A 24,367-nucleotide genomic window follows, 5' to 3' on the forward strand; every position below is an offset into this window, starting at 1 on the left:
ATCCCCAATGAGCGAGCATGTGGCGACGGTGGCAAGGAAAAACTCCCTCAGACGACATGAGGAAGAAACCTCGAGAGGAACCAGACTCAAAAGGGAACCCATCCTCATTTGGGCAACAACAGACAACATGACTGTAACATTAACAGTTTTAACATGAAGTCAGTTTCGTTGATGTTATAAACTCTTCATTGCTGCGAGATGAGCGTGCTAACCACTGCAGCACCATGTCGGCCATCAAACATACATGGAGCATTGTGTCATCAGTACACTTGAGAGGTTACTGCTGACAACGTGCCATTCTGGCTGATGGACTCAAAACAGGAACAGATGTGGAACGCCCATGGAGTGTTATCCCTCATGTCCAGAACAGTGCTGCATGACTGTGGACTGGTGTAATCTGCAGCAGCTTCTATCATATGTACTAACATTTCTTTCACTCCACTGTGCTTCTACTCCTCTGAAGGTTCAAGATAAGACTTGTACATGTCTCTGAGAAAGCCTGATATACAAGTCATGAGGCGATGTCTCAGACTCCTCAAAGTAATGGGGATGAAATTAAAAAAAAAAATAAATAAATAAAAAGGGTAAGCTAATTAATAACCAGTGTCAAACTACAGGTGGATAAGAAAGTAAAACATTGAGAGCTTGTTGAGTTTCACGTGATACACAGTATTCATGGGATTACAGTAGAAATTGTAAGTATTTTCTGATTTCTTGGTTTCTGAAAACTGGTTATGAACTCAAAATGAAAAAAAGACACCATTTTGATGTGGCATCACTCATACAGGACATACTTTTAGCAACAGTGATGTAATGAAACTGAAACCGTTAGAATACAGGAACGAAGATTATACTTTCTTCAAATGTGGACGCTTTTATTAGAAACGTAATGAAAACTGAAAGCAATATGATAAAGAAAACTGTTAAATATTTCTGTTTATTGATGACTGAACTCTATGTGAAGAACTATCCTGGCTGTAGATGTTTGGGTAATGAGTGCAGTAAATTTCAGGTGCCAAAAAAAAAATTCATATTACATTCAGATGTGATTTAGGCCCAATATACTGTGTAGGTATAACTAGCTAGGTGCCTCTAGCGTTAGATTACTGTGACTAAACACTGTCCATATCAGTAAAAACACTTGCGGGGTGTGTTTCAAGTCTTTTACTTCATATATGCACACACTTACAATATGCACATAGATGCACTCAGCACTTATACATGCCCTCCACTTGATGAAGCCAAGGGGTAAAAGTAATCTGTTGTCCTCTAGCGTAAACAGTATGAATTTCTTCTCAGATTCACTCTGTGTGGCAGTCTTAGACCTCCGTCCAAAACCTCACGATGGGCTGTACAGACTCCATCATATGCCACATAGGATCTCATTTACCATACAATGAGGCATTTCAACCACTAAATTAATACAGGCTGTGTGATGATACACTGTCTACACTACTGAGCCAGGAATAGTGTTTTTTTTTCCTTTTTTGTGAGGGCAGAAAGTATCACAAGATGAAAACTGCCACAACTCGTTTTTATATTCTTAACGCCAAACAAAACCCAAAAAATAAACTCCTTTATACTGACAGATAATATCCATACAATATATGTTCGAGTATTCATTTGTTCATATTTGTACCTGTATACTGTGTACATGGCGGCACGGTGGTGTAGTGGTTAGCGCTGTCGCCTCACAGCAAGAAGGTTCTGGGTTCGAGCCCAGCGGCCAACGAGGGCCTTTCTGTATGGAGTTTGCATGTTCTCCCCGTCTCTGCGTGGGTTTCCTCCGGGTGCTCCGGTTTCCCCAACAGTCCAAAGACATGCAGGTTAGGCTAACTGGTGACTCTAAATTATCTATAGGTGTGAATGGTTGAGAGGAGAAAACCTCTACAATAATCCAGTAGAAGGCAACAGGAAACCACTACTGTCATGTTCCCTAGATACTTTGATGACTAAAGCCATCAGAGCAACCACATCACTGTAGCGATATGCCAAAATGGATGGATACTGTGTACAGATTGTTTTTCTTTTAAAATAAAATGTCCCTGGGTGCTAACATTTCACTCTCTCCAATGTTCAAATTTCGCACTCCGAGTATAAATTTACATGAGGGAATCTGAGATTGTGATGTAACTTACTCACCACATGACTTACCTAGCCCTAGATCGAGTGGGTACATCACTTCTAAACTGTTGAAACAACCCTGAAGATGCCCAAGTGTCAAGCGTGTGGGTGTAAAAATAAGCCCACGGTGGTTTTTTCAAAAGTTTACATTTTTCCTTGTATTTTATGCTGTTGTTTGTTATTATTCACTGAGAAAAGCGATCTTTTTAGATGGCGATAATCATGTTTGTGCTATGAAAACAGCCATTGTTTACGTGCATCTGCGTCAGTACTGTGCACGCGTTATTTAGCCGAGTTGGATTAGATTTACACTTCATAAAAGTGAAGTCTGTTGATTTGCATATTTTGTTGCCAGTAAAAATGACATGGTTACAGAAAACTTCTGATTAGATGGCTCTGTGTTACTAAGGTAAACGGTGTACTAGTGTACAACCTCACAAGCGGATATCCAGTTTCAGTGCAAGTGGTCATACCCAGGGAAGCCTATTCTTAGCAATATCGCAACTTTTAAAATGGATAAATTGTTATAAAATTTTATTTAATTATAAAGTGCAGGAGGCACATTAGAGCACTTGCCGTGATCGGCAAATGAAGTATGGACCAAGGGTTTTGTTTGGCTTTAAGTCATAAACATTGATGATATTACCATGAAATAACACACAATGAGGTGCAGTCAATCAGGAACTGGTGCTTTGTCTTTAGATAATTACATGAATGTACTTGCTCCTAATAAAAAATGATCCTGTGTTCGGGGATCAGGTCGTCTAGGCCCCTACCTTTGACTGCCACCCAATCCACACTGCACCGGCCCCCTATGGCTACCTCTGTGGGTGGTGAACCCACAGGAGGTCGGGCCCACGTCACCGCTTCGGGCTGATCATCCAGGATCACTCCACTTCTCTGGAGTTGCCCACGGTGAGTGGCGGCGGGCTGGTGTGGGCTTGCTTATAGCTCCCCAGCTCAGCCGCCATGTGTTGGAGTTTACCCCAGTGAACGAGAGGGTCGCCTCTCTGCGCCTTTGGGTCGGGGAGAGGGCTCTTGCTGTTGTTTGTGCCTACGGGCCGAGTATCCGGCCTTCTTGGGGTCCCTGGGAGAGGTACTGAGAGGTGCTCAGACTGGGGACTCCATTGTCCTACTGGGGGACTTCAACGCTCACGTGGGTGACGACAGTGACACCTGGAGGGGAGTGATTGGGAGGAACGGCCTCCCCGATCTGAACCCGAGTGGTGCTTTGTTATTGGACTTCTGTGCTAGTCACAGTTTGTTCATAACGAACACCATGTTCGAGCATAGGGGTGTCCATAAGTGCACGTGGCACCAGGACACCTTAGGTCGGAGGTCGATGATCAACTTTGTTGTCGTTTCATCTGATCTCCGGCCCTATGTCTTGGACACTCGGGTGAAGAGAGGGGCTGAGCTGTCAACTGATCACCACCTGGTGGTGAGTTGGATCCGTTGGCAGAGGAGGAAGCCAGACAGACCTGGCAGGCCCAAACATATGGTGAGGGTCTGCTGGGAACGTCTGGCCGAGCACTCTGTCGGGGAGGTCTTTAACGCCCACCTCCGGGAGAGCTTCTCCCAGCTTCCGAGGGAGGCAGGGGACATTGAGTCTGAGTGGACCATGTTCTCTGCCTCCATTGTCAACGCAGCTGTTCGAAGCTGTGGACGCAAGGTCTCCGGTGCCTGTCGTGGCGGCAATCCCCAAACCCGGTGGTGGACACCGGAAGTAAGGGATGCCGTCAAGCTGAAGGAGTCCTATCGGGCCATGTTGGCCTCCGGGACTGCTGAGGCAGCTGACAGGTATCGGCAGGCCAGGCGTGCCGCAGCTCGGGCAGTTGCGGAGGCAAAAACTCGGAACTGGGAGGAGTTCGGTGAGGCCATGGAGGAGGACTATCGGTCGGCCTCGAAGAAATTCTGGCAAACCGTCCAGAGCCTCAGGAGGGGGAAGCAGTACTCTGCCAACACTGTTTACTGTGCGGGTGGGGAGCTGTTGACCTCGACTGGGGATATTGTCGGGCGGTGGAAGGAATACTTCGAGGATCTCCTCAATCCCACCGTCACGTCTTCCATTGAGGAAGCGGAGGCTGATGACTCAGAGGTGGACTCGTCCATTACACAAGCCGAAGTCACTGAAGTGGTTTGCAAGCTCCTCGGTGGCAAGGCACCGGGGGTGGATGAGATCTGCCCTGAGTATCTCAAGTCTCTGGATGTTGTGGGGCTGTCTTGGCTGACACGCCTCTGCAACATCGCGTGGCGGTTGGGGACAGTGCCTCTGGAGTGGCAGACCGGGGTGGTGGTCCATCTTTTTAAGAAAGGGGACCGGAGAGTGTGCTCCAATTATAGGGGAATCACACTTCTCAGCTTCCCCGGGAAGGTTTACTACAGGGTACTGGAGAGGAGAATTCGGCCAATAGTCGAACCTCGGATCCAGGAGGAACAATGCGGTTTTCATCCTGGTCGTGGAACACTGGACCAGCTCTATACCCTTCATAGGGTGCTCGAGGGTTCATGGGAGTTTGCCCAACCAGCCCACATGTGCTTTGTGGATCTGGAGAAGGCATTCGACAGTGTCCCTCATGGTATCCTGTGGGGGGTGCTTTGGGAGTATGGGGTTCGGGGCTCTTTGCTAAGGGCTGCCGGCAGTAAGTCAGACCTGTTCCCAATGCATGTTGGACTCCGGCAGGGCTGCCCTTTGTCACCAGTTCTGTTCATAATTTTTATGGACAGAATTTCTAGGTGCAGCCAGGGGCCGGAGGGAATCCTGTTTGGGAACCATAGGATTTCATCTCTGCTTTTTGCAAATGATGTTGTCCTGTTGGCTTCTTCAAACCAGGACCTTCAGCATGCACTGGGGCGGTTTGCAGTCGAGTGTGAAGCGGCTGGGATGAGAATCAGCACCTCCAAGTCCGAGGCCATGGTTCTCGACCGGAAAAGGGTGGCTTGTCCTCTCCAGGTTGGTGGAGAAGTCCTGCCTCAAGTGGAGGAGTTTAAGTATCTTGGGATCTTGTTCACGAGTGAGGGAAGGATGGTGAGATCGACAGGCGGATCGGTGCAGCCTCCGCAATGATGCAGTCGCTTTACCGATCTGTCGTGGTGAAGAAGGAGCCGAGCCAAAAGGCGAAGCTCTCGATTTACTGGTCGATCTACGTTCCGACTCTCACCTATGGTCATGAGCTTTGGGTAATGACCGAAAGAACAAGGTCGCGGATACAAGCAGCCAAAATGAGTTTCCTTCGCAGGGTGGCTGGGCACTCCCTTAAAGATAGGGTGAGAAGCACAGTCACTCGGGAGGAGCTCGGAGTAGAGCCGCTGCTCCTCCACATTGAGAGGAATCAGCTGAGGTGGCTCGGGCATCTCTTTCGGATGCCTCCTGGACGTCTCCCTGGGGAGGTGTTCCAGGCATGTCCCCCCAGGAGGAGGCCCCGGGGAAGACCCAGGACACGCTGGAGGGACTATGTCTCTCGGCTGGCCTGGGGACACCTCGGTGTTCTTCCCGAGGAGCTGGCCGAGGTGTCTGGGGAGACGGAAGTTTGGGCTTCTATGCTCAGATTGCTGCCTCCGCGACCCGGCCCCGGATAAGCGGATAAAAATGAGATGAGATGAGAGATGATCAGATTCCTCTGTCGTACTTCTTTAGAGGCATATATTTATGTCTTTTCGAAAGCAGGGAACTCATGCCGGACTATTCTTCAAAAAGTAAACAATGATGTATCGAAATGTATTAAAATTGAAATGTATTGTATATATTAGGTAGGCACTTCATTAACAAATTAATGAACTAAAACAATTAAGCACTTAATTATCAGTTAAGCTACGAATGCATGGCCAATTTCTTCTTTGAGGAGGACATCCTTCAGACTGTTTAGAGAGTTGAACAGACGTGTCAAAATGAGGAACAGAAAGCAAGACGTGCTGACAGCCTTTAATTCAAGCTGCTTTTTTTTCTGATTCCAGACCCACAGGATGAAAGGCAGAGACGGAAATGATGCCTCATTACAAAGACATGGGCTTGCATCTGGTGACTAAAATGAAAACTAATGAGCAAAGCACTGTGACCCAGTACTGAGGAACAGCTAGGAATTGGACTAGCCTTGAAGAACGGTATGGTGCACGCAAGTCATCAGCAATGCATCAGTGGAAAAATCTGATAGACAGTGTATTGTAGACTCATTCAGACAGCTTCTGCCTTGCAAATATAACAGCATATGGCTGGAGAACATGATATTCGGTTAACTACTCCGTGGCTTTCACACACAGCGCTGCTCTCTGAACCTTTAAAAAGGAATGTTTATGAGGGCTTGGGGACTGCATTTGGATTCACTATATTTGAAGAAGGTTTTTATGCCAATATCATATAATCCATTTTATAACTGTATGTATACTTTAGCTGACTTTTCCCAACCAACACGTGTGGCCATGTGATCATCTGATCACTGCATTTGAACAGAACCAACAGAAATGCATTGTAGCTACTAACCTCTGCTAATACGCTGTTTTTCTCCAGACAAGATACCCGGTGTGTCAATGATGCTAATGCTCTGCAGGACTTGGTTGGGGACCTGAGAGCAGATGAACCTGGTGGCATATGAAGAGAAAAAGCATACCGAGTGTTACCAAAGCAAACAGGTATTTCCATCAGAACTGTTTGTCGATTGTATATTGTCTATCTGAGGCACTGGGTAGTGAAACTGCTCATGCAAACCATCCACCCTCATTTTATTACTTTTTCCTCATTCACCTTAACAAATGCTAAGCCTGTGACAAATCCTGTTTGTTTGTGTCTGCTTCTTATTCAAATGTTTATAATATCAGCGTGACTAAAATTAAAAAAAAAATTAGATTAATGGTTAGAGATGGTGTTATAGATTTATGGAATAGTTTGAGTCAGTCACAGCCATACAAGCAATACGGTCACAGATGTACAACTATAATCATCATCTCTATTTCTAAACATTATCCTGAAAAACAGATCTCAAAATATTAATAGTGCTATAAATAATGTAGATATTTGTTCTTTTGGAACACAGCAAATCTTTTGCATAAAAGTCATTTGCTATAAAAAAGGTCAAAACCCTGGATTAAAAAAAAGAACATGGTTTTCATAAAAGAGGAAATTGCAAAATGTATCAGTTTCGCTGTCAGGAGAAAATGTAAGTGAATCTGGCAGTTCTGTTATAAAGACCTGCTTTATTTATTTCTCTAGAAATGAATCAACCCATAACATTTGATCAACTATCCTGTTAAAAAAAAAGAAAGGAAAAAAAAAAAAGCCCTCACAATTTCACTTCCAAACATGCCAAAATATGACGCACAGAGTGGCCCACAGGAAACCACATGCATTGTTTGAGGTTCCTCTGGAAAAGAGGAGATGTTCTCTGCCAAGTGTGTCTTTGACCTCTGTGGCAGTGATTGTCAAAGAAGCATTTACCTATTTCCCCTCTACATAAATATCCAGCCAGCAGGGAAAAAATAGCCCTCCCCCTAACTGTCCGCATGCTAAAGTTAAACATTAAAAAGCTGGCAGCAAACAACATCCACTGGTACTCAGAAAGAGGAGTGACCATTTCTAAAGCTAACTTGTTTACGGAAAGTAAAGCCAAATTTAACAGGTCATATGGATCAGGATGGGAAGGAGCACTGGAGAACACCAATCAGTAAATGCAACGAGTATTCATAATATATTCTTCTGCATGAAATAAGAGCACCGCCATTACATACCTTTTTCATCAATACACTAAAATGATCAAAAGTGGACATACAATCTATAACACGGATAGCTATGGTATTTAAATGTGCAGTCTGAACGGCAGTAAGAGGCGTGTTCTTTATGTGAACTGCCAACTATACATGAGTCAGCGGTAAACACTCTACAGTTTTAGGTGTTGCGTTAGAACACACAGTAATGGAAAATTTTGGCAACAGCTTCAGTAGGTGCTGAACCTGTTATAAAAGCTTCCAACTGTGACCGTTTTATGTACTGAAACACACTCATGGCAATTCACATAAAAATTCCAGTGACTTTTGTTCTCCCACTAACCATTCAGGGAAATCTATGAAAAATAGTTATTGGAAATATTTGGTATTTGCTCTGTACCCACAGGCAACCATAAACAGAGGACGTACATCCAGTAATTCTTTATCTGGGTATTCAGGTTTGAACTGGGGAAACTTTGGGAAAAGTCTACTTCCTCAATGTTCTTCTACTCCTCCATTTTTCATGGTAAATGAACTAAATGCAAATATTCATACCTTGTAAAAGAAAGAGGCTATGTCTAACATTAATCGCCTCTGGCTATATGTTATACTAGCAGAACAAAACCACAACATGGAGTGGGGGAGTCTGGCCTATGTGCTATGTACATGCATCATAGCGAAACACAGGAGTAATCATAAGATATTCGTTTATATAAAATATAATATAGGCCAAAATATTACCACAAACCTAAAACAATCTCTACGGAAATAAACATAGTCGGACATTCAATTATAGGAGAATAATCAATGACAGGGTGGTGTGATGATTATTTACCAGCAACAGCACAACCCCAAAGTGTTTTATTCCTCTTATGCCACAACAATTTGCCACCTCTAGCAATTTTCCATTTAAGAAAGAACATCGTACTTTTTATCCTTTTATAGCTGCATTTAATCTTAAACATCCACAAACCAACTCCGATCCTGTTATCACTCAGGTTATAACAGCTACAAACAGTCATTCCCTCAGTTTCACTTGAAAGTAAAACGACAAAAAGGCTGCTTGTTACAGAGAAACCACAAAAAGCAAATTTCCCCATCCTTTGATCCCCTACCAAAAGTTTAACCAAATTATATGATCTATGAATGAGTTGTTACTACAGAAACTATAATGTGTTAGAATAAGTGTTATGAGTCTGTGATTTGAATTCCTGCAGCACAACTGTCAGAGCTTCTGTTACTGAACATGAATCAACACCTTCTGACCAATCAATTGCGAGAATTCAACAGCCCTGTTATAACCAATAATAAATTATTTTTGCTATTCCTATTACTGATGTAATGAACAATTACTAGTCTATATTTATCCAGAATAGGGCATTTTTCTTCAAAATAAATGTGGCTGGATTTCAGGATAGATTGACTCAGAAGTCTTGTGACCAGGTTGATAATGGAACTAACAGTTAATCTACTGAAGGGTCCATTCTATTCTTCCCTTCTAATAACTCAGTAATTGCTTACATTTTTACGCATTACATCACAAAGGTGTGTAGACAGGGAAAACAGTCATAACAATCGATAGAAGTGTGAGACTGACAAAAGTACAAAGACAAGGTTTTCAGTAGTTTTACTGACCAACTTAATTGTATTTTGTAAATATAAACGAAGTTAGAATTTGCAACGCACTCAAAAAAAAGTTGGGACAGAGGCATTATTACCATTGTGTTACATCACCTTTCCTTTTAATAACACTTTTTAATCATCTGAGGACACTAATTGTTAGTTTTGCAATGGGAATTTTTGTCCATTCTTGTTTGATACAAGACTTCAGCGGCTCAACAGTCTGTGGTCGCCATTATCTGATTATCTTCGTGATGCGCCATACATTCTCAATAGGAGACAGATCTGGACTGGCAGCAGGCCAGTCAAGCACACGCACTCTGTCTATGAAGCCACACTGTTGTAGCCCATGTAGAATGAGGCCTGGCATTGTCCTGCTCAAATAAGCATGGACTTCCAGGGAAGAAGTGTTGCCTTTATGTATACAGTACGTTTCTCCGTCAATGGTACCTTCACACACGTGCAGCTCACCCATGCCATGGACAATGATGCACCTCCATACCATCACAGACGCTGGCTTTTGCACCTTTCTTTGATAACAAACTGGATGGTCATGTTCACCTTTGGCACAGAGAACTCGATGTCCGGTTTTCCCAGAAACAAGCTGAACTGTGGACTCATCTGACCACAGCACATGTTTCCAGTGTCTTTCGGTCCATCTGAGATGACTTAGGGCCCAGAGAAATCGGCAGTGTTTCTGCATACAATTAATGAATGGGTTCCTCCTTACGTAATACAGTTTCAGGTTGCATTTCTGGATGCAGCAGGAGACCGTAAAGTAACAATGGTTTTCCAAAGTACTCCCGAGCCCATGTGGCTATATTTGTCACATTAGCATGATGGTTTCTCAGGCAGTGCCACCTGAGGGCTCGAAGGTCACGCATATTCAACAGTGGTTTCCAACCTTGCCCTTTACGCACCGAGATGTCTCCAAGTTCCCCAAATCTTTTCACAATGTTACAGTGCTCAGCGTAAATGAGTACACCCCCTTTGAAAAGTAACATTTTAAACAGTATCTCAATGAACACAAACAATTTCCAAAATGTTGACAAGACAAAGTTTAATATAACATCTGTTTAACTTATAACGTGAAAGTAAGGTTAATAATATAACTTCGATTACACATTTTTCAGTTTTACTCAAATTAGGGTGGTGCAAAAATGAGTACACCCCACAACAAAAACTACTACATCTAGTACTTTGTATGGCCTCCATGATTTTTAATGACAGCACCAAGTCTTCTAGGCAGGGAATGAACAAGTTGGCGACATTTTGCAACATCAATCTTTTTCCATTCTTCAACAATGACCTCTTTTAGTGGCTGGATGGAGAGTGATGCTCAACTTGTCTCTTCAGAATTCCCCATAGGTGTTCAACTGGGTTCAGATCAGGAGACATACTCGGCCACTGAATCACTTTCACCCTGTTCTTCTTCAGAAATCCAACAGTGGCCTTAGATGTGTGTTTAGTCATGTTGGAAAAGTGCATGCCAACCAAGGGCATGGAGTGATGGTAGCATCTTCTCTTTCAGTATACAGCAATACATCTGTGAATTCATGATGGCATCAATGAAATGCAGCTCCCCGACACCAGCAGCACTCATGCAGCCCCACATAAGGACACTGCCACCACCATGCTTCACTGTAGGCACCATGCATTTTTCTTTGTATTCCTCACCTTTGCGACGCCATACAGTTTTGAAGCCATCAGTTCCAAAAACATTTATCTTGGTCTCATCACTCCAGAGTATAGAGTCCCAGTAGTCTTCATCTTTGTCAGCATGGGCCCTGGCAAACTCTAGGCGGGCTTTTTTGTGCCTGGGCTTTAGGAGAGGCTTCTTTCGTGGACGGCATCCATGCATGCCATTCCTCTGCAGTGTACGCCGTATTGTGTCACGGGAAAGTCACCCCAGTTTGGCTTTCTACTTCTTTAGATAACTGCAGTGAACTTGCATGATGATTTTCTTCAACCCTTCTCATCAGAAGACGCTCCTGTCGAGGTGTTAACTTCCGTGGACGACCTGGACGTCTCTGTGAGATGGTTGCAGTTCCATCTTTCTTAAATTTTTGTACCACTTTTGCTACAGTATTCTGACTGATAAGTAAAGCTTTGCTGATCTTCTTGTAGCCTTCACCTTTGTGGTGTAAAGAAATTATTTTCTTTCTCAGGTTTTGTGGCATTTCTCTTCCATGTGGTGCCATTGCTGACAGCATGAAATGGGGAGGGGTTTTCTTTAAGTAACACCCTTTTATAGTCAACTGTCTGCTGGACACCTGTGTAATGACTAATTAGACTCACCTGTGATTGTATTCTTGTTAAATTAGACATTTGTAGTCTACAATTTAGCTTTGCTCCAGAGACTTTCAGTGGGGTGTACTCATTTTTGCACCACCCTAATTTGAGTAAAACTGAAAAATGTGGAATCTAAGTTAATGTTATTAACCTTACTTTCACGTTATACGTTAAACAGATGGTATATTAAACTTTGTCTTGTCAACATTTTGGAAATTGTGTGTGTTCATTGAGATATTGTTTAAATGTTACTTTTCAAAGGGGGTGCACTCATTTACGCTCAGCACTGTATGTACTGTAGATTTTGAAGGACCTAAATTCTCTGCAATCTTGCATTGAGAAATGTTCTTTTTGAACTGACTAATAATTCTCTCATGAATTTTGGCACAAAGGAGTGAGCCATGACCCACCTTTGCTTGCAAAGATGAATTAATAAGTCACAGATTTTTGTTTTTATCACGTTTTGGAAAATATCCCAACTTTTCTGGAAATGCGGTTTGTACACAAAAGATGCCTTTTAAGCAACTTCTGATTTGGAACTTTGCAATATAGCCTGATTTTGACGTTATGTGCAAAGTTTGTGGAGATATGAACGGTTTTAGATGTTTGCATTATATTAAATCAGCATAAATGAGCACAACCCAGTTATGGGAGAGACTGAGAGAAAATCAGGTCACATTTTGATGATCATAACATCCTGCTTCGAATTACAACATATAGTTCTTAGCGGACATACAAAATCAGGTACAATATAGTACTTTCAACTTTTACATGACACTTTTCCATTTGAAAATTATCACTCAGACAAGTGTGAAGTGTGCAAGGGCGCATCACTGTAACAAACGGTGGAATGGTTTCGAAATGCACAGTGAGAAAGACAACTTGAAGAAGAAGAAATATTACATTTTATCTATAGAGCAATCCCAGGATCAATTTAGTCACATTTCTTTCCCAACTTTTGCATTTGTACGTTCTCATCAAAAACATGGTAATTTCATATTGGTGCATCTTTACACCCCATATGAGTTAAACTTACACAATAGTATTGGCACCAATCCAGCAGCCAGTGAGTGGAGAAACCCATCATTAGCAGTACCTGTTCAGAAAGGCGTTTCCAAAGGCATTGAGTTTCCGGAAAGGTTTCTTAGTGTCCACCACCAGCGCATTTCCAGGTATAACTCCCTCGCTCTCCCCATACATCACAGCAATGAAGCCATCTGTTGTCGGCTCAGGCCCGATCCGCATACCGGGAAAATCCTGCTCCAGCAAATACCTGCAGCCAGAGGATCCAAAAGTGAAAGTCATCGCTGGGTTTAAAGATACTGTTATTTCACACACTGTCTCTGAGAAATAATGATGGTACTCTTACAAACTACTTAAAAACATGATGTAAACTGTCTGAACAATACAGCTATTTTTCTGTATAATACTGAATCTTTGATAGTGTTCAGAACTGATTCTGGACCTGAAGCAAGGAAACAAGGGCGTGGTAGTGACTGATATGCAATGTTTTCTTCTGGACTGTGATTTCCTACTGAACAGGAAAGGGGATGACGACACATGAAAAGTCATATATTCATTGTAAACTGCACTGAAATGGATTCATTTCATGAGGAATGACTGAAGCAACTTAAATAAGTATGATCAGCTGCTTTCCAGTACTTCCAGAAGAAAAGATTAATTAACCGTTATATTTTCATTGCTTTTCAAGGATGGAGTCAGATTAGTGTCTGACGCCCTCCAACTATTAAACGGAGATAAAGATAAGCCACATGAATTTATGATCAAATAAAGGATGAATCAATTCAATGTATAAGCAAATGTTAACAAGAACCAGGCAAAAGCAATGTTTCTTGCTAAAGGAACACAACATATTTCGAAGAATACACTAACTGCTGAGTTCAAGCCTAAAAACTGATCACTAGGGGATAATCCTTACATTACATCATACCTGAAATCCAACACAAACTCACACAGGTATTGGCTAATGTGTCTAATAGATAATAAAGATTTTTTGTGATACACTGTATGACCAGAAGTATGTGGACACCTGACCGTCACACTCATATGGGGTCTTCCCCAAACTGTTGCCACAAATTTGCACACGATTGTTTGGAATGTCTTTGTATGCCGTAGTATTACAGTTTCCCTTTACTGGAATTAAGCAGCACAAACCTGTTCCAGTATGACAATGCCCCTGTGCACAAAGCAAGGTCCTGCACAGAAACCTAACCTCAACCCAACTGAACACCTCTGAGATGAACCGAAATGGTGACTAAACCCCAAACGTCCTCGCCCAACATCAGTGCCTGACCTCACTAATGCTCTTATGGCTAAATGAGCACAAATCCCCTCAACCACAGTCCAAAATCGAGTGGAAAGCCTTCCCAGAAGGGTGGAGGATATTAAAACAGCAAAGAGTGCGTAAATCTGGAATGTAAATACATATGGGTGTCATGGTTAGATGTCCACAAAACTTTGGCCATGTAGTTTATGATCAAGTTAAGAAAGAAGCTACCAGCCTCTTCTTGCAATGCAAAGCCACAGAAGTTGAAGAAGCAACTTTTTTTTTAAACTGTACATCAATAAGATCCTATTTTTAAGAAATGTGAGAAAAAAGGAAACCCGAAAACCTAATTCTTGCCTCAAAAATATTGCCAAAAGTACTGATTTTGTCTTATTTTCAGGAGTCATTTTTCACATGTCAGAATACACATAATGGCCCCCATGGGTTTTTTTGTTTTGTTTTTTGTTTTAATGGATGCTCAGGGAGACAATATTAATACCTTTCACGCACAAACACTTTTAAACTCGACCAAGGCCAAAGGCTTTGAGCAGAGACAGGTTCTGACAATTTAGCAAATGACATGGACTTGTGTTTAGCAATCAATATTAAGTAATTTTTAGGACATAAATAAACAAAAAACCCACATATTTTGTGTGTCCAATGTCTACAATATTTGTTTCACATTAAGGTTGGGATGATATTTTGATGGTGTACTGTGATAAGAAAATTCGTACTAGTGATGAATGTTATTATCATACACCATTACAGACAGTAACACCACAGAAATAAACCACAGCAGGGAGTGCTGTTATAGGAAAATAATCAACAACAGGGTGGTGTACTATGGTCCAATGTGAAGCTGATTATTATATACCATCTCAAAGTTAATTGTTTTACTAAAAATTCTGTTTATTCCCCTTATTACTGAGTGCCGATAATAGTGGCACATCTGTTTTTGCTGAAAATAATGATTTCTTGATGAGGGATTTGTTTTTCTCTGAATAAATGTATTTCAACTAAAGGTTGGATTTTTCTCATTTTTTTCACTGTGAGATGAAAAAAAGGTTGATTTCTCTCTCTCTCTCTCCCTCTCTTTTTTAACTAATCTTTACAAGGGGTGCCAATAATCATGGCAGGCACTGGAAATGCTAGCAGAATGAATGCATTAATATAAACATGTGATTTGAATTATAGCCAGCACAACCGTCAGAGGAGCTGTTCGAGAAAATTAATCAACACCTTGCTGATTCAGAAGTGAGAATTCATCAGTGCTGTGCTATAAAGCTAAAATATCATATTGCAACACTCAACGTTAACATATACACAAACACAATCCACCATAACATTTACAAAAAGTCTGAGGTGGAAAGTATTTAAGTACTTTGTGATTACAGTGGTGCTTGAAAGTTTGTGAACTCTTTAGAATTTTACATTTCTGCATTAATATGACCTAAAACATCGTCAGATTTTCACACAAGTCCTAAAAGTAGATAAAGCGAACCCAGTTAAACAAATGAGACAAAAATATTATATTGGTCATTTATTTATTGAGGAAAATGATCCAATATTACATATCTGCGAGTGGCAAAAGTATGTGAACCTCTAGGATTAGCAGTTCATTTGAAGGTGAAATTAAAGTCAGGTGTTTTCGATTAATGGAATGACAATCCGGTGTGAGTGGGCACCCTGTTTTATTTAAAGAACAGGGATCTGTGGGTGGTAGAAATGGGCAACTGGACTTGCTTGAAAATTCTTGAAAACGTTTCACCTCTCGTCCAAAAGGCTTCCTCAGTTCTGCCTGACTGACGAGAGGTGAAACGTTTTCAAGAATTTTCAAGCAAGTCCAGTTGCCCATTTCTACCACCCACAGTTTACTATGACCTGGATGATTGAGAATCTTCACAGACAAAGAACAGAGATCTATCAAAATCTGAGCTTCACAACACATTTGTGGAAGTGTATCATGGCACGAACAAAGGAGATTTCTGAGGACCTCAGGAAAAGCGTTGTTGATGCTCATCAGGCTGGAAAAGGTTACAAAGCCATCTCTAAAGAGTTTTGACTCCACCAATCCACAGTCAGACAGATTGTGTACAAATGGAGGAAATTCAAGACCATTGTTACCCTCCCGAGGAGTGGTCGACCAACAAGGATCACTCCAAGAGCAAGGCGTGTAATAGTCGGCGAGGTCACAAAGGACCCCAGGGTAACTTCTGAGCAACTGAAGGCCTCTCTCACATTGGCTAAAGTTAATGTTCATGAGTCCACCATCAGGAGAACACTGAACAACAATGGTGTGCATGACAGGGTTGCAAGGAGAAAGCCACTGCTCTCCAAAAAGAACATTGCTGCTCGTCTGCAGTTCGCTAAAGATCACGCGGATAAGTCAGAAGGCTATTGGAAAAATGTTTTGTGGGCGGATGAGAACAAAGTAGAAATTTTTGGTTTAAATGAGAAGCGTTATGTTTGGAGAAAGGAAAACGCTGCATTCCAGCATAAGAACCTTATCCCATCTGTGAAACATGGTGGTGGTAGTATCATGGTTTGGGCCTGTTTTGCTGCATCTGGGCCAGGACGGCTTGCCATCATTGATGGAACAATGAATTCTGAATTATACCAGCGAATTCTAAAGGAAAATGCGTGTGCAGGACTGATCAACGGTTACCGGAAACGTTTAGTTGCACTTATTGCTGCACAAGGAGGTCACACCAGATACTGAAAGCAAAGGTTCACATACTTTTGCCACTCACAGATATGTAATATTGGATCATTTTCCTCAATAAATAAATGACCAAGTATAATATTTTTGTCTCATTTGTTTAACTGGGTTCTCTTTGTCTACTTTTAGGACTCGTGTGAAAATCTGATGATGTTTTAAGTCGTATTTATGCAGAAATATAGAAAATTCTAAAGGCTTCACAAACTTTCTAGCACCACTGTATATGTGTAAATTACCCAAGCAGATTTGTTAATGAATACTTATTAACTTATTTTTATTACATACTTTATACTCTTTCCATCTTGAAGATCATGACTTTTTGGTCCTTTTTCCCGGCTACCAGTTTTAACTTTAACAATGTTATTTAAAACTATCAAGTCGATACAAATTTGTACTCATACATCAACCAATAGACTTTATCCAAGTAGCCACGATTGCTATTCATTCTTAATTTCCAGTGAACATATGATGCGGTTGGACTTTGTTTGATTTGATGATTAAAGATGTAAGGTATGAATACTGACCGCTCCCCAACCCGACATAACATGACACAATTGCGTTGGGGTTTTTTTGTTTGTTTGGGGTTTTTTGGGTTTTTTTACCACAAAAGTATAGGAAATGGCTATTATCCGCCTCACACTCTGCTTTTGTGACCAGGACTTTGGTATTTTGAAATTGACCGATTTCCTTTTAGAATGAAATCGTTGGACTACAGATAAAGAATTCCCCCAAGAAGCTCACTAGGAAGTAAAAAGCAACTGGGAATAGCTTTATCACAGTGGTTCAGGGCTTCCTGGACAATCACAAAGCTGAAAATCATGTGAAGCTCATTGTGACTCAGGAGAAGAACTATGGCACAATGAGCTGTAGGATGTCTCACAAGGTCCATGCTCATCTTCTTCTCCGTGCTCTCGTGGAAGGCGGTCGCATTCTCTGTCTCTCCCTTCCCTTATCTTTCCTGCTTCTGCTGTCTCGTCTGTCTAGTGTCTATACTTTTGAGAGACTCTCTCCGCACTGGTCTCCAAACTAAAAACCATGGAATTGATAAACTGGTCTCTTCACGCAATTGACACAATCTTCTCGACGAGAAGCCTGGGTTTGGGGGAACCAGCCTGTCCTGCCGGAACATTCGCAGCTGGCTACACGATGGATGCGTGGGAGCGGTGGCGGGTCGTGTGCCTGGCGGTTCTTTCTGTGGAGGACATTGAAGACATCTACTTTTTCAGAACTATGATTACAGGACTTTTGCTGATTGGATTAGGCATTGCCCTGGTTTATCGAGGAAATCAGAAAACGGTGACAGCTGTTCAAAGCCCCATAAAGCTGCCCGACATGATTGAAGCGGTAGGTACGGCTGTCGGCACTCAGACTGTGGCTATTCAGAACTTGAACTGCAACATGGATAACATCATGGAGAAGCTTTCGGCTTTGCAGAGGAAAATGGATTCGAGAGACCAGTACGGACAATCAGAGTAGTCGTGTAAAGGAATCGACCCAAGACCAATCTTATCTGCTTTTGGCTCCCTCAGACAGCATTGGCCTTGGCCAAGGCCATTGCTGGGAAAACAATTCCCCCCGGAGGTCACTGCTGTTAGATTCTCTCGTATTCCTCCCCCCTCTTCCCACGGTCGCTGCTTCACCCCCAGTGTGACAAGCGGGTGCGTGACCAGCGCCATCATGGCTGCAGGAGCAGACGGCTGCTTGCTTGTGCTGGGTTACCTCTACCTCCTCCCCTCTCCGCCCCCCCTAACCCCACCCCTGATCGCCCCCTTCCCCCCCTCAAGTCCCGAGTTTTCATGTTGTAAAGTGTACTTGTGTTATTTTGTGCTTATGTGCTGAGGTTTTTTTAAATGTTCCCACACTGTACTCCTCACAGGAGCATAGTGTGGGGGTTGCTTTTTTTCTCCTCCCCTCTCCTCATGTTACTCTGTATTTTTTTCTTTTCATTCCTGTCTTCCTGTTCTGTCTACTCCACCTCTGTCGATTGTGTGTATGTGTGTATGTAAGGACAGGTTGATGGTCAATTTCGCTGGTACTTGCGACTAGTGATAATAAAGGGTTCATTCTATCTTCATGCTCTTCTTCGTCAAAATCAAGGAGAACACAGGAGCGTCTTCAGAGGAGCAAAATGAGCACTTCCATCAGGATATACTGGACTTTGAACACCACTAACAAGAACAATATAACCAGAAAATGATGGGAAACTACATTTGGGAGCTGCTATAATCGTCAAGCTTGAAAAACTAGTCATTTTAGGGTGTCTCCCATAACCCGGTATGGAAAGTATGAACCGGAACGGGACGGTACTTTACAATAACGTTATGTTTTCGAAATATTCAAGAGTTTCATACTTAACATCTTGTACTCACACATATCACTGTCATGTATTCTTTGATTATCCAATATTATTATATCCCGTCACATTGTATTAACGTTATATTCATGATATTTTCAATCGAAATTGATCGAAAAGTCCGGAACTCTAAAAGCCCAGAACTCCAATTACAGAATATACCTTGGCTTGATGTCACAAAGAAATCCCATGTGGCGGAACAAGCGCCATCCTGTTGGGATGGGTTCTCACTGGATAGTTGTCTCCACTTTTAACTGTCATGATGGAGATGTTGATGTGTTAGACAGTGGAGGAGGCAAATATCTCAGGTTAACATGTTTAAGAAGTGTGGCTCGGTTTGCAAGACCAGTGTCATCAGTGTCACTAGTTTTGAAATTTGTAGATGTTTAATCCCAACCTGATACTAATTCCTTTGGTGTATTTGCCATAGCAAACTGTGTCAGTATTTTACATGGCATTGACCCATGTACTGTCGAGTATGATGTTAGGGTCATGAAAGAGCACTTGCATACTTGTATGCAAAACAAACTCTGTACCATGTTCCCACATAAAATTGTTGAGAAAACTGATAGATATAGAACCATTCATGTAGAAAGGCTTTACTGTAGTTGTAAATTACCAGAAGATTCAGATTTGTATTTTACGTGCAATGAATGTAAAATGTGGTTTCATACTGATTGTGAAAACGTGGGTGATAAAACAGAAGCACAGATCAAAAAAAAAAAAAGAACCTGAAATGTATACACTGTCAGCTGAAGAAACAAAAAGGTCGAAGTAGGGGAAGAGGCAAGAAATTGTAAAATAGATGAATAAATACTAAAGTTATATGTTTTGACAATATAACAACTAAACAAGATATTTTCTAATTTTATTTATCATACGTGACGGGACGGGTTCATCTATAAAGGCGGGATGACTAATGTAAGTACCGATTAATAAAATGGTGGATGTGACGGATGTCTCTGTGAAACTGGAACAAAAAAAGGTAAGATTATACATTATGGAAATAAGCATCACAAAAATGGTATTGCGGGACGGAACACTTGTTATACATGGGACAGAACAGCATATAAAAACCTGGAAGGCAAATATAAGAAAATACGTGACACCACATTAAAAACGTGACGGTACTGTTCTGTTCCGTACCGGGTTATGGAAGATGCTGTTTTTTTGTTTTTTTTTAAATTGTGGACATCTTCATATAACAATAGAATTCAGAACTTTAGAATTTAGAATGTAGAACTTTAGAAGCTTTTTTTGGTCTGACTTTATGTCAAGAAAAGACAAAAATTCACCTGTTCTCTCAGTGAAAATATAGGTACAGTTCAAAATGCTGATGTCCTGGTCACAAAAACAAAGTTTAAGAGGATTAGCTGCCTTTTTTTTTTATACTTTTGAGGCATAAGCAATTTCTAAATAACCCTTACTACGCAGGAACTAAAATCGTCTTGCATAGTGTAACTGGTTGTAAAGTCACTTCCATTGAAGTAAAAAGTTTAATCCTTGTTTTAATAAAGACCTTGGCACTACACTCTAAAAAGTAGTACTTTTACTTGACTTTTTATTTATAAATAGAGTATATAATGAGGGTAAAATAAAAAAAGGGAGGGGGTGGCAAAGATGTGGTGCAAGAATTATTTTTATTTTAAACATCCAGTGAGGGGCGGCACGGTGGTGTAGTGGTTAGCACTGTCGCCTCACAGCAAGAAGGTCCTGGGTTCGAGCCCCGTGGCTGGCGAGGGCCTTTCTGTGCGGAGTTTGCATGTTCTCCGCGTGGGTTTCCTCCGGGTGCTCCGGTTTCCCCCAAAGACATGCAGGTTAGGTTAACTGGTGACTCTAAATTGACCGTAGGTGTGAATATGAGTGTGAATGGTTGTTTGTGTCTATGCGTCAGCCCTGTGATGACCTGGCGACTTGTCCAGGGTGTACCCCGCCTTTCGCCCGTAGTCAGCTGGGATAGGCTCCAGCTTGCCTGCGACCCTGTAGAACAGGATAAAGCGGCTACAGATAATGAGATGAGATGAAGAATGGGTATGGAAATTAGACATGTTTGAGGAGTTTTCTGAATCAAAATGGAAGAATTTATATTTATATTTAAAAATAAAAAAGGGCTGAAGGTTGTAAGATGCTGATACACATGAAGTAAAAGTGGGATGTTGGACTGTGATATACATAGCACAGCTACAGCTGACTTTACACACTTTAAGCCACTTTTACTCAAACTCGCATTTGTAAAGACAGAAAGGCAGACTGTGATGAGATGTTAGGGTTGTTTTACAATCAGGGTACGCAAGCTAAAAATCACATTTAACACTTATTATCTTCAATATCAAAAGGCTTGACTAAATAAACTTGGTTGTTTATTGTAGCCCTGTGATAGCTCTATTTACCATGCAAAAAAAATTTGGTGATAACGTTATTTTTGGTGAATGTATGGCAATATATGTCATATTTAGCAAAATTACTCGTGTCATTTAGAAAAAGTGCTTTTTTGACCACAGGCAGCTCCAAAAGGGATGCACTTAAATCATTCTTTATACCATAAAACACATATTTGGTTCCATATCATTGGAAACATAGTTAAGTTTTAATGTTGAATGCCAGTAAGTTTTCAGACTATTTTGATCAAATTAGTATGTAATTGTGTCAAAAAAATGTCCTCTCCGAGACAGCTAATTTTTCAATATAAAATAACATATCTAAAATGATTATTTTCATCCTAAAATGTGGTCAAGATATTGGGACATAAATATTAGAGACAACTAACACAAAGCTTACAGCCTTATATTTAAAAGCGCTATGGAAGTAGTGGATTCTGAATTGTCAAAAAAAAAAGTCCTCTCCGAGAATCACTTCATTTGTTTCTCCCAGCCCTGCTTAAAGCTACACTTAATCTTGTTATAATACAAACTATTACACATGCCTATCTGTTCTTTAACTTGTCCTTCACATAAAAACTGGTACAAGAACCAGTTTGAATCAATTTGAATTTTGGACCCCTGTGACACAAACTTTGTACCCTGATTGTAAAATAACCTGTTACTTTAATAATAATAATAATAATAATAATAATAATAATAATAATAATAAAGCCATGAAACATTCGGACAAGCACAGGTGTTTCACAGCAGTGCTTTATATAAATATGAATATATACACTACCGTTCAAAAGTTTGGGGTCACTTTGAAATGTCCTTATTTTTGAAAGAAAAGCCCTGTTCTTTTCAATGATCACCACTTTAAACTAATCAGAAATCCACTCTATACATTGCTAATGTGGTAAATGACTATTCTAGCTGCAAATGTCTGGTTTTCGGTGCAACATCTCCATAGGTGTATAGAGGCCCATTTCCAGCAACTCTCACTCCAGTGTTCATGATACAATGTGTTTGCTCATTGCCTCAGAAGGCTAATGGATGATTAGAAAACCCTTGTACAATCATGTTAGCACAGCTGAAAACAGTTGAGCTCTTTAGAGAAGCTATAAAACTGACCTTCCTTTGAGCAGATTGAGTTTCTGGAGCATCACATTTGTGGGGTCGATTAAATGCTCAAAATGGCCAGAAAAATGTCTCGACTATATTTTCTATTCATTTTACAACTTATGGTGGTAAATAAAAGTGTGACTTTTCATGGAAAACACAAAATTGTCTGGGTGACCCCAAACTTTTGAACAGAACGTATGAATTACAGCCCATTTATTACCTGATGAAAGTGGTCTTCCCTGTGGAGTACTGGCCCACCAGAAGGACCATTGGCTTGCACTGAAAATCCGCTTCTTCCAGCGCCGGTGAGTGAAAGTCATGGAAAAGATAGGTTTCTTCCAAAGGCAGCAGTTTTTTAGTGTAAAGACTCTGAAGTCCCTCAGTGACGGATTGAAACATGTCGCCCTCCTTGTTTCTTCCAGCCTGCTCCTTGTTAACCCAACTGAACATAATGCTGATAAATTATGTTTCCTCCCTTCCCAACCAGTATTGCGGAACTACTTCGCTTTTCCGTTGCAAGAAGAGAAATGTTGTTGTTGCTTCTTCTTCTTCTGCTTTCTCTTCTTCTCTCTCTGTGTGTGTATAACCCGCTGGCAGCTCTGCTCTCCGTGTCTCTACAGTCCGCAGGCGACGCGTCCAGCTGGCCATCCGTCACCTGAACACGTGTAATGCAAGCCCCGCCCCTTACACGTCTTAAATATGAATAATTAAGTAACGGAAAAGAACAAGGGGCGTGTCTTATGCACGAGACTGGTGTGTATGTTTGACGTCACCATAACACATACAGCTCCGGCCAGATGTAAAGAAGTGCATTGACTTGAGTGCACTGTTTGAGTATCTGTACTTTACTTGAGTATTTTTTTTTAAACTTATGACTTTAAATTCACTACATTTGAAAGATAAATATCATACTTTTCACTCCACTATATTTCTCTCAAGCAGGGACGTCACTAGGTTTGAGAGACAGGGGTAGCTTAGCACCCAGAGGAGAAAAGGTATTGTGCGCGCGCAGCGCGCGCCGAACATTTTTCAGAGCACCTACTAAGGCTGTCAATCAATTCATTATTTCAAGAGCATCACACCTTGGGGACACACTTCCCACCATTTCTATTCTATTTTAAAATTGCTTTCATCATTTAATTGCTTGCTGAAGCAACTTCACCAGCTAAACTACAAAAATGTGAAAAAAACAATGGTAGGTGTCATGCATTCCTGCGCAAACTGAAGAGGGCAAGTGCTTCACAAATCATCATGTAAACATTCTACAGAAGACTATGTTCTCTAACCACCAGATTTACCAATATCTTCATACCCCCCCACCCCCACCCCACCCATAGCCTGCCAGGAAACTAGAAATCTGCACCACTATGCTGCCATTAAGCCAGGAATGAAAACTTGGTCTCAAACCCCCCCATATGTCTACCACATTACTTGCACTATACCTTTTGCACCATTTACTTTACATGACTTTGCAATACGCCCTCTGCTGCTTTGCAATAACCCTGTTTGTGTGTGTGTGTGTGTGTGTGTGTGTGTCCTGTATACTTTGGCATGTCTTTGTCTACACCTGGCACAGTGAGAAACATAGTTATAATTTCTTTGTATGTCTACTACATGTGAGAAAATTACAAAAAAACGGCTTTGTCTTTGATGGATTTGCTCATAACCTACAGTTTAACCTAAAATACAAGTTGTCATAAATAGACAGTAGACAATAGACAATAGCATCATCACAAAGAAGGATATCCTTGAGACTTTTTCACATTAGTCTGTTGACAAGTTTTAATGCAAAT

General features: G+C 41.3%; 1 protein-coding gene across 1 annotated transcript in view; it reads right to left on the minus strand.

The window, feature by feature from the left end:
• ehd4 (EH-domain containing 4) overlaps positions 1 to 23,245 on the minus strand; it is a 40,922-nt gene extending 17,677 nt beyond the window's left edge. Inside the window, exons 1-3 of the mRNA XM_060933927.1 lie at positions 22,795 to 23,245; positions 12,827 to 13,003; positions 6,602 to 6,699 (exon numbers count right to left, since the gene is read on the minus strand). Of these exons, the coding sequence (XP_060789910.1) occupies positions 6,602 to 6,699; positions 12,827 to 13,003; positions 22,795 to 23,024 (505 nt within the window). The 5' untranslated portion in view covers positions 23,025 to 23,245. The remainder of the gene's footprint in view (positions 1 to 6,601; positions 6,700 to 12,826; positions 13,004 to 22,794) is intronic.
• Positions 23,246 to 24,367: the final 1,122 nt, after the last annotated feature.

Source organism: Neoarius graeffei, chromosome 11 (genome assembly GCF_027579695.1).
Source record: "Neoarius graeffei isolate fNeoGra1 chromosome 11, fNeoGra1.pri, whole genome shotgun sequence".
NCBI lineage: Eukaryota > Metazoa > Chordata > Actinopteri > Siluriformes > Ariidae > Neoarius > Neoarius graeffei.